At 33.1% G+C, this 12,277-nt stretch overlaps 1 protein-coding gene across 1 annotated transcript; it reads left to right on the top strand.

The window, feature by feature from the left end:
* The first annotated feature begins 630 nt into the window (after positions 1–630).
* Positions 631–1,766, top strand: LOC113770626 (acidic endochitinase-like). The gene has a single exon (XM_027315148.1). The coding sequence runs from the start codon at positions 676–678 to the stop codon at positions 1,651–1,653; it is 978 nt and encodes a 325-aa protein (XP_027170949.1). The 5' UTR covers positions 631–675; the 3' UTR covers positions 1,654–1,766.
* Positions 1,767–12,277: the final 10,511 nt, after the last annotated feature.

Here is a 12,277-nt window from a genome sequence, read left to right as displayed (position 1 = left end):
CAATGAGTAGTATTAAAGTACTTTGGTTCATGATCGATGAAGACAACTTAAAATAAAGCAAGCATGAGGAATAAATAGTAAAATGTCACAAAGTATGTCGATCTTGTCTGAAGATGGTATGATAACGTGGGACCGCCGTCCCTTAGGGGACATCCGATAATGTGGACCGCAATTTTTTCAAAGAAAAGCAAGATTACGGTTTAGTAAACACCGTTTCGGCGACGGTTCATTGGTCTGACCCAGATCTAATTGGTTTTTACTATTTAGATCGGTTTTTTGATCTCTCTTAGTTTGAGGCTTAACTCAACTCAGAAAACTACCCAATCAACGGTTCAATCAGCTCGATCGAATAGTCTAGACTGAATTTTAAAATATTAGTCCAAAAATAAAAAGATAGCTGTGCTATAGTTGAAATGACGAGTAAAGAAATTTACCGATGTTGTCAATAATTTATCGATGCGAATGCTTAAAGGAACGAATAATACTTTTCTTTGGGTAAAACTATCAACTATTATAGATAAAGCACACATTACACATATCTGTAAAGGGATGGGTACCATTTGGCACGTCTTCAATTCGCCACACAGGTAGCTGAACTCATCTATAAAAGGGGTCGATCTGTGGGCAACCAAATATACCCAAAGCAACCTGCAAAAACAACCGAGAGAAGAAAACATGGCTCGCTGTTTTAGATCACTACTCATAGCAATAACATCCCTGTGGATGTTATCTTCAGTACTGATCAGGTCTTCCGATGCTGCTGGAATTGCCACCTACTGGGGCCAACACACCGACGAAGGAAGCCTGGAAGACGCATGCCGGAGAAATACCTACGACTACGTGAATCTTGCCTTTCTGATAAATTATGGCGGTGGCCAGACACCAGAATTGAACTTAGCTGGGCATTGTGAGCCAAGCGATTGCTCCTCGCTTAGTTCTGAGATAAAAGCTTGCCAGAGCCGAGGCACCCAAGTGCTTCTTTCTCTCGGTGGAGCTCCAAACCTCTCTTCCGCCGATGATGCCAAGGAAGTCGCGTCCTATCTCTATAATAATTTCCTTGGCGGTAAATCAGAAAATCGTCCATTAGGCGATGCTGTCTTAGACGGAATAGACTTTCATATCCAAGCTGGAAAGAGGGATTTCTTGGATGATCTCGCCAAGGCGCTCTCAGAATATAGCACATCAGAGAGAAGGGTGCACTTATCTGCAGCACCACAATGTTTCTATCCTGACTATTATCTCGACGCTGCTATCAGAACTGGCCTCTTTGATTATGTGTGGGTGCAATTTTACAACAATCCGCCTTGTCAGTATAGTATGGGCAATGCCAACAACCTCTTCTACAGTTGGAGTTCTCATTGGGCATCATACCCAGGAGTTAATAAACTATTCCTGGGATTACCTGCATCCCCTGAAGCCGCTCCTAGTGGCGGTTACATTCCACCTCGGGTGCTTATTCGCGAAATTCTTCCCTATGTCCGGGGCTATCCCAACTATGGAGGCGTCATGCTTTGGAACGCATTCTATGACGAGAATTACAGTCAGGCAATCAGGCCTTATATTAACCCTGAAACGCTGGCTTGCGATCGCAAGTCCATGCTAAAGTCCCCAAGCAATTGCGACATAAAGATAAAGTCTTATGTGACTAAATAAGTTCCTCTCGTTGTCATATGAGAGATGAAATAAATGTAATCATGGCTGTCTAAGCCAGAGATAACGTGAATAAATATAACATGGGTTATCAATCCCCAGAGTTTGATTGTCAATTCGTGTTTGTTCTTGATTATAATTTAGCACGAACGATATCATTAGTTCTAGTTTACTCTTATTCTTCGGGAAAAAAAGGTATTAAAGAAGAAAAGAACATGCAAAAAGTGCCAGATCAAAGTCAATATCATTAGAGATATATGTTCTCCAAAATCAATGTGTTCATACAAGAACCTTTTATGTTTCGGCACATCTCTACTGTTGAGAATATTTATGGTTCTGTTTGCTTCCACTCAATGTTTATATTATATGTAAAACTAAACTTCCATCACTTCCAGACTTTAATGTGAATTGACGGAGCAGCACAATTATCCTGGAAAGTTATGAATAATGCTTTTTTTTTTAATAATGAAAACAATGATGGCCAAAACTTAAGATTGGTGTAAAATTCAGTTTATAGTTTCACATTAAAAATTATAAGGATGGTATGAACGCCACCAGGTACTTATTATTGTGTTTTAAACTTGAAAAGCACATTTTTTTTATTTGGTTTTTTATGACACGATAACTTGATGATCCAATTATTCAAGTTGCCAAAGAGGGTGGCTAGAAATAAAAGTCTAAAATTGAAGAACTAAGTGCACTTTTGATATACTTGAATTTATTGTTTATTATATGGAAATAGTTTTTCAATTTCAAATGATTTTGATATTTCGAATGCTTTGGCAAGTTTATTTGGACAAAGCTGTAGAAGCAGAATAAGGGAAAGCCTTGGAATATAATGATGATGATGCTAAAAATGAAGATGTTAGTGTTTGATTTGCAAAAGCATTGGTAAGAATAGTACTTATTATCTAGCTCTTTGGCCTTATTAGTTTTTAGATTTTCCTAATAGTGTCATTCTACACTTGTTTTTCTTTTTCAAGATGAAGAAGATTCAGCTGGTAGAGAAGTCAAGGAAGAGATTATAATTTGTGTTGGCTTTATTGTAGTACAATTTAATTATTTTTTGGTAAAATTTTAATGTCTTTATTACCAAGCAATTATGGATTGTAATCTCTCAAAGAAAAGGAAAAAACAAGAGAGATTATATTATTGAGAAATTCTATTAATAAAGATAAAGCTGTAGAATATGTATACAATGATAAATTACAACAAGTTACCATATTATACATTTCCAATTTTTCAAAAAAAAAATTTGAGAACAACACAACTACAATTTTACTATTTACAAGATTTCACGACAAGTACTCACTCCCGCACCTTGCGTGGGTTCACCCCTAGTTTCACAATATGAGAATAAGAAGAAATATTTACAGCAAAGTTTAGAGACTCTAGAATACAGGAATGGGACAGGTACGATCGACTACAGGTGCAATTGACGCAGTTGTTATACCCTTTTCATGATTTGATTTATACTTACATAATTTCGCTGTATTTTATGATTTGGTGTATACTCACATAATTTTTATTATATTTCATGATAAATAATAAAGTTATATGAGTATATATCAAATTATAAAAAAGTACAATAATCGTGCCAACCACAACTAATACCAACCGTACTTGTCCTACTGGAATACTTAGTTAATATTCGAGACTGAGACCATAGAGCATTAATCCTTCTCACATTGTATCAAACAGAGGTCCTGTTTGACAATTGAATTTTTTGGGTGTTTGTCCAAAATTTTACTATAAGTTATCGTAAAATTTGTAAAAAAAAAACTTGTTTGGATGGTAAAACTTTCTTCCTTTTTTTTATCTTTTCTTTTTCCTCTCCTCTTGTTTCTCCCCCACCCAACCATTGCTCTTCCTCCTCCCCTTCTTCCCACTACTAGCCACCATTGCCGGTACCTTTGTCGGCAATCGACAACGGTGCCAGTAGACCTATTTTTTTCTTACTCTCTTTTCTCCCCTTCTCCCCCCCTCTCCTTCCTCCCTTTCCTCCTTTCTTCTCCTTCTTTCCTCCTTCCTACTCCCTCCCTTTGGGAGATGGAGGACCGGAAGGGGGGAGCGGGATAGGGAGGGAGGAGGAAGGAGATAGAGGAGATGAGGAGAGGAAGGAAGAAGGAAGTAGAAGAGGGGAAGAGGAGAGAAGGAGGGGAAAAAAGGGATGAGGTTGCCAAAGGCGCCGCCAAAGTGCCAACTAGCAGTAGTGGTGATGGTGGGTTGAGACGTGGGAAGGAGGAAGAAGAAGAAGAAGAAGAAAAGAAAGAAGGAAAAAATTTTTTTTGTGTGTTTTTAGATATTTTCAAGTGTGTATGTTGAAAAGTTCTTGAAGAGTTTTTTTCATTTTATTGTAGTTAAAACTGTTAAAAAAACTTACAAATGAAAAACTTAACAAAAAACTCGCTAAATAGGACTAGAGTTTTGATGGGCTATGATGACACAACGGAGGCAGCTCCTCCATCCAGCCTAAGGATAACAACAGATGCAGCTCCTCCATCCAGCCTAGGGATATCTGTAATCTAAAGAAAGCTCCAGAACAGAGAGGTGGAACCAGAAATAGTTTCTACTAGGCGCACAAACTGCTCCTATTGGTTAATTAGATTGAGTTACAACTTAGATCAATGGCCTAAACCTTAACCACTACAATCACCGACGCATTTTTCTTTTCTTTTGCTCCAAAAAAAAGCTTAAAGTTATAGTAAAAATTATTGGTAACAAATGAAAATCTAAATTTAGCTCTAAAGTAGGCTATATTATAGTAATTGATCCTCTCCTTAATTTCACTCTTCCAGTAACTTTGATATATCATAAATGATCATCCATTATTATAGATCTTGCTTTCTCCTTTCAAAAATTTTTAATTTGGAGCAAACTATTTGATTTTTAGTCAAGTTCCTACGTTGCACAACTCTACATTGTGGAATCTGTGATTCGTAGTATCTTGCCAAATCTTCTTAATTTGTTTAGTATCTTGCACAATCCAGCTTGGAAAGTTGGACTAGTTTGGGAAGTAAAAGAAATGGAGTGTTGCTCCTAATTTTTGGCCATGAGGAAGAGATCAACAATTTGTTCAATATTTCTTCTTTTAACATTAAAAGGAAATGAAGGAGTGCAACATAAAATCTCATAAAATTTAGAATCCTGTGTTTTGATTGCACCCAAAAAAAGAAGATGAGGTGGAATTGTGAACACGATAGAGACTTAGTAGAATTAATCAAAAGAATTTATTCTGGGAATTAATCAAAAGAAACCATAAAATATTATAGAATTCAATGGCCTAGACAGCATTTGATAAAACTGAAAATTGATTTCTGAAATATAAAGACTGAAAACTAATTCCTAAGTTCTTAATTTGCTTATATCCATGAAGTCACATCTATTTGATAATCAATTTAATGCAAGCATTGAATTGAAATATTTATTCCATATGTATTTTGTAGTTTTTTTTTTCAACCAAACGTTGTACCATTATTCAAGCTGCCCAAGAATACAATGCTGGGAGGAAGGCCGCACCCTTACCTCCGAAACGAGAAACGAAAATTACAAAAATTCTGCTTATCCAGTGCCAGTAACCCTCTAGTACGACACAGTAATTGAGAAGCCCAATGTATTTTGTAGTTTAATCCTAAATGTGAAAGGTGTGTTTTATGTTAGATTAATTTTTAAATATTATTTTTTTGATAAATGTTTGTTTGAAAGAAGAAAAGCATAGATTCTACATGTTTGAAGGGGAGATTGTATTTAGATGTATAATATAGAAGAAAAAAAAAATATATATATATATTCTAGCGAGAGAGAACGTGTGTGGATGTGTGAAAATGTGATCGAAAGAGAGTGTGTGTATACTGTGTGAAAGTGTATTGGTGAGCGCAATGATTCTTTTGAGTGAATATGATTAATACATATACTAGTTCAACAAATTAAGTGATACAACTTTCGTGTAAATTTTTGTATGTAAATCAAATGTGTCATAAATATAAGCAAATTTTATTATCAAACAAATGTAGCAGGAAAGAAGTACTTAATACAATAACTTTGCGTACTTAATGAGGTTATCAAATATCTCCTTAACTCTAGAAAAATAGTCTATTAACAAATTTGTGTTGAACTTATTAAATTGAACCATGAAATTTTTTGTCCCCAAGACCTCCATTTAATAGTGGGATTTGTGTTGCAAAGATTCATTTCAACTGGTGAGGATATTGGACAGGTAACTATGAGGTCGTAGTCAAACTTTCAAGAGAGAAGGAAATGGTAAAAGAGCTCTTTACTTGGCTTTAAATGCTGTATCTTTAACGGGTAGGGTTTTTTTGGGAAGGGTTCCAAAAACAATCAACGAAGGCTAGTGCAAATCAGCACGGAAAAACGAGATAAACCGAGATTTCGGCGGCAGCTGGCATACTTTCTTTCCTGATTGCGAAACACCATGTCGAAGCTAGGGTATTTTATCCAACCAGCCCTAGATTAGAATTTCAAGACGTACGGCTTCTTCGAGTAAAGAAAGTTCAGCCACGAACACTCCTTTTCACGACCTATTCAGAACTAAGTACACCTTAGAACAGAAGTGCTCGTTAACTAGATTCCCTTCTTATTTCAAAATCAATACTGATGGGTCCTCGATCCATGGGGAACTCGGGTCCAGCTGGATCAGGTGACTTGATTAAAAATCACCTAGGACACTGGGTAGCTGCCTTTAACAAAAAACTAGGACACATTACCAATATCCTTGCTGAGTTGTGGGGGACAAAAGATGGGTATCCTTAGCTTCCTCTCTCAACTTGCAAAATATTGAATTAGAAGTTAATGCTAAAACTGCTCTAGATTTGCTTAAATCTGTTAATACCTCAGCTCATAAGTATGCTTTAATTATTTCTGATTGCAAGTCCCTGATCTCTATTCTGTCGAAAGTTATACTTAGATATACTTATCGAAAAGTTAATCAGTATGAAGATAGATTAACGAAATTAGATGCTCAGCAAGACACGATTTTTGTATGTTATGAAAGTGACCCTCCTAATTTAAAAAATCTAGTAGATGCAGATATTAAGGGAATTTGTCACTTTGTACCTATAACTTAATAGTCCCTTTTGTTACCAAACAAAACAAAAAAAAAAAAAGAAAGAAAGTTCAGCGACTGGCATTTGTTCAATATGAATCATATTACAAAAACGGGTTCATGAAACATGCCAACACCACACTGCAGAAGTGGTAGGCGCCGCATCTATCGATGATGATTGAGAGCAAACTTGATGAGAAGATTCTAAACAGGTGTCTCAAGAAAGCTGCAATAGAAAAACATGTCAACGTAATCAGGATTTCCATCGTAGAATTTAGCAAACCGCATATACCCTAGATCCTGAAATCCTTGGTGCAACTGACTCATCATTAACAGAGCTATGTTTGAAAAGATGTCAGTTTCTGCAAGAGCATGAACCTCGAAAGAATTTGAAGAAATTGTCACTGGTGGAGATAGGTATCAAAGATGAATTTTGCAGTTAACTTGGTGCAAAAGTTCAGGAATCTCGTGACTCTGAAAAATCAAGAATCAGGACGGGTTTGAAACTATCAATTTGAAAAGAGAAAACACATTCAAGAGGCAATATTTTAATTAGTTTAACGAATAAAAATGTTGAAAAGTATATTAATAGAAACTTGTAAAAATGAAAACTTACATGAACGCAACTGTGGCCTATACATTTTTTTTCCTGTGACAACTTTTTTCCTTCTTTTATATATTTTTAACTTTAGTGCTGTCAATTCAATTTAAAGTATCTTTCATTTCAGCATACCTGTCCATTCATAGTCTCATACTTTATGAATTACTTTTTTTTTTTTTTTGAGCACTTCATGAAAAACTTTGTCATGTTATGATCTAATAATTTGTCTTCTTCAAATTTGTCCATAGCCTGTGAACAACTTTTTTCTGAGCACTTGATGAAAACTTTGCCGTGTTGTGACCTAACAATGTGTTTTCTACAATTTTGTCCATAACCTTTTACTCAATTTACTCACTACCTAATGAATACACAAGCACCCTACTCCCGCACAATTGGACGGGCATAATTCTCTAGTCTTTTTTTTTTCTCTTTTGATAAAAACATCATCATTTTGTTGAATCTGTCGTAGTGGGAGAAATTACATCAATGATATATAGATATAGATTTGAAGAACAAATGCTAGATGTTGTAGCTCTGAATAATCAAAAGCATCTTTATTGAATCAAATGATATCTGCGCATACTTCCACCGATACCATTTACTTTCTCCTAAATATGCTCATGAACTGATTCAAGCCTAGATGCTTAGATGAGATCTGAAGAGATAGATTTAAGAAATCTCAAATCTGGCAACTAAGTCTTGAAAAAAATTAGATCTAACACACCAACATCATCTTTACTGCAGCCATCGTCAACCATTTGATCTTCAATTTTACTGCCCTTCGATCAACTTTTATTCATCAGATTTCCTCATATCATCAACCTTATTTCATCAAATTTAAATTTTCACAATCCTAAAAAGGATAAACCAAAACATAAAAAAGAGCCCAATCTTGCAAAATTTTAACCTTGCCACCACTGAATTAAGCCCTCTTTTGCAAAATTTCTTTTTCATAAAAATTTGTGAGATTAATATGTGCAACCTATGAATGTTTGGATGTTTTTAGATTATTAGCCTTCTTGAATTTGCCCCCTCCTTAATTTATTTAGTCATTTGTATGCAATTTTGTAATCATATATTCTTTTTACGTGAGGAAGACTGATTTTGGATGAATTTTCTATTGACTCAATATCAAATTTGGCCATAGCATGTAAGCATGTTGGAAAAATGCCTAAACTAAATTCATGGTTGTTCATTGTTTCTTTCTTCTTCTCTTTTTGTTTTTTGTTTTGGTGTAGCTAGCTATTGAAAGGGTTGAAGAAAGGGGAAGGAAAATTTACTATTGAATTTGAGTCTTTGCACTTGCAATTAATTTGTAGGTGTTCTTGGTTTCTTACAGTTGATGACGGATTATTACTGACGAGTTCCATGGGAACTATCTTCAATTACAAATACAAATAAACCGGAAACATTTCATAGAATGGTACCGTAAGATAATGATTATGAAATCAATAATCATCGCAAGTGGATTGTCATAATTAAATATGTAAAGATATATAATACTGCAGCCGGTTTGTTTGTGATGGCTAATCTTTTCCTATGTGCTCCATTTAGTGAAACTTCATATATCTTGATCACGTGAACCACGTACAATCATATGCACAACCAGTTAATTTATTTGGGTCCTTGCAAGTAAATTTTCAATTCAGATTTATTGTAGTTATGGTAAAGTACCTTTCGTGGCTTCGGGATAGATTTAACTTACCAAAAAAGAAAAAATTAAATTTCAGCTGCAAAGCCTTCGAGTAATTTTGAAGTGGGAAAATCATTTGAAAAGTCCCTCACATTTCACTAAATGAAAATTTTTTTATCCTTTACTTTTAAAATAATACCTTTACGTTTCTTGCAAAATCAACTCAGTAAAATTTAGTTCAACTTAAGTTTTTGATTACTTTTTACCCTGGATTCATCACATAATCCAAATATAGTCATTTTTTTGGGACAAAAAGGTTAAATCTCATTTGTAATCAAACAAATGATTTGATCCATAACTATTTTGACACTAAAGAGTAGGATCTGATCTAAATTATATTTATTTTTCTCTTGAAAAGTGGGATCTGATTTAATTCGTATTCATTTTTATCCTAAAAAAGTGAAATTTGACTTTTTGTATATAAAAAATGATTTCATGTGAGCTACGTGGTGATTTTCAAGATATAAAGTGGTAAAAAACTTAGATTCGAACAAAATTTTGTTAACTTGAATTTGTAACGAACGTAAAACTAACATTTTTAAAATAAAGAATAAAAAATTCATTTGACAAAATATAGGACACGTTTTGAAAGATTTTCCCTTCTGAAGTTGTCTTTTGAATATTACCTATCCTTTGATTTCCTATTGTACTCCCTTTCAGTGATTTATTGGGAGCTCCTCTTTGGAAATGTTCCTCACAATGGGATCTCAACGTTATTTGAAAACATGAAAATTGCAAAGACAAGTTGGTCATGAGCCGATGACATTAGCCTTATTTGGATTACAAGTTTTCACAGAAAAATTTTAAAATATTTTCTTAACATATTTTTTAATCATATTTTTATCTTATATATATCATATTTATTATTATAATATTTTTTTTATAAAACGCTATAAACTTATATACATCCTGTTATCTTATATATGTCATATTACTATAGTATATTTTTCAACGAAACTGTGAACTTACAATTCAAACTGTAACTTTCATTTTAGTGCGTCCCTTCTAAGTGATTTTAGTGCGTTCACTTCAATTCATGCACGTGAAGGGGAAGGACTGGTCCCAGAATTCTGTAGAAGGACAATAATTTGGGTAAGGACTGGAAAATTCAATTGAAACAAGACAAGAATGTCGCATTCGGAAGTGCGATAATGTTGGTGTCAATCAACGTCACTATTAAAAGAAGATAAGATTGTTGATAAATCCATACATCAAATCCGTATCCAATATCTTTACTCGAAAATTGTGCTCCCCCAAGAAAGTACAAGTAAACTCTTATTCATCAAATATGATGTGGCCGACAGAAAAGTTCAGGCTAAGATGCTCTTATACTTGAGTGAAGGGAGAAGGTTGATTTAAATTATTACTGTCAAAGAAATTTATTTAATTAAATTTATCTATATTCGCTCATAAATAAATGAGTATGTGTATATTAAATTTTTACATATGGATATAAATAAATATTATTAGATAACCCATCAAACTTAATTAATCCATTTAAAATTATCTTCCCCCAAACCTTCTCTCTTCCCCCACCCTTTTTTTAAATTTTTTTTTTTCATTTTGTCATGATGTTAACTACTTTTGTTTCATTATTATTATTATTTGTTAGTTTTATCTTATCATTTTATTTTCTTTTAATTTATTAACTTGCTCATTTTTCAATATTACCAATTTATGACAAGTTTTAAATTCTTTTCTTATTTTTCCAAAATAAAATTTTAAATTTACACACAAAAAAATGCTAGGGGTTCAAAACTTTTGGATTAATTTTTTATGTTAACTTTTATAATATTTAGTTCAAATTTTTATATTCTTATTGTTTAATTATGAAATAGTATGTAATTTTGCGACATAGAGTACGGATGGGAAAAAAATTGATAATTAGGCTTATTGAACATTATAAGTAAATATTTAAAACTAATGATGGGTGCAAAGAATGGTATAAATTGATAACTTAGTTTGCAAAAATGAATTTACAAAAAGTTAAAATAAATGGGTTATAAATGGGTAATTGGGTTACCCAATTTATTTTTTGACTTATCCATTTATATCCATCTAATTAAATGGGTATAAATAAGTTGACTCACTTATATCCATTACCCATTTTACCCAATCCAAACCCGCCCAAATCATCCATTTTGACACCTCTAATTTAAACCTATTCATCATCAATTTTGATTTACATATTCTAATATGTTGCCACAAAAAAATCAAGGACAGGGAAAATTATTTTAAAATATATAAAAATATGTGAAAAGAGAAAGAGAATAAATATACAATATGACTGAAATAATTTTATAAACTAAACTCAACAATAATACTCACAAACAACAATTTTAGAAGCTTTCTCTCATTATCCACAACTTAACTCTCTCTTCAAGAAAACAATGAAATGGTACTACTCAATTTATAGAGTATCCAACGGACTCTAGTCACAAAGGAATAGGACAATGGACAAATGTATATATATATATATATATATATATATATATATATTGCAATTCTGAACCGACGAGAGTATTCCTCTCCCAAAATGATAAATGTAACTTGCTAAGCTTTAATGACCAGACACATCAACTTCTAAATTCTTCAACTCACTAGACCAAGAAAAAGAAGTTGCCACATAACTAATTTATTCTAATATTTAGTCTTGGTTTAATTATCTACACAACCATTGGTCATCTTTCTTGGGCAATTACATAATCAATCCAACCTTGCTACTTGTCAGCCTTGAAGGACAGCGCTTGGAAATTAATTAACAGCTTATCATACGCGCTACAAAATACAGAAGTTTAATCTATAGATTTATCTGTAGACCTTGTAATCAATTGGTGAGTCACATTGATTAAGTGATGTATGTTTACTTTTTCGTCCCATTTATTTAGTTATGTTTGACAAATCTAGCTTTTAAAAATAGTGATTTGATTGTGATGTTTGTACTTTTTTTTCAATTTTATCCTCACAAATTCAAATTTTAAATTTGAATGGTAACATGAATATAATTAAAAAGAAATGCTATATTTAAAAGAGAGATTAAAAAGTACTTTGATTTTTTTTACATGATAATTATTTTGGAACATTCTAAAATGAAAAATACAGCAATTTTAATGAGACGGAAGAAGTATATTATTAGTATTAGATTATAAAAAAAAATTGATGTGACTATAGAGTCCAAAAATATCTTTCAAACCCATTCAGGCTAGGTAAGGATACGCCAAGAACGAAATACGGGAAGATAACAGGTGCATGGTTGGGAGGATGAGTAGAA

The sequence above is a fragment of the Coffea eugenioides genome, chromosome 5, assembly GCF_003713205.1.
Source record: "Coffea eugenioides isolate CCC68of chromosome 5, Ceug_1.0, whole genome shotgun sequence".
Taxonomy (NCBI): domain Eukaryota; kingdom Viridiplantae; phylum Streptophyta; class Magnoliopsida; order Gentianales; family Rubiaceae; genus Coffea; species Coffea eugenioides.
Note: the sequence above shows the minus strand (reverse complement) of the source record. Positions and strands in the feature narration are given on the sequence as shown.

What these genes read in the sequence shown, in the direction of transcription:
- LOC113770626 (XM_027315148.1), top strand. Translation starts at nt 676, where the DNA reads ATGGCTCGCTGTTTTAGATCACTACTCATAGCAATAACATCCCTGTGG.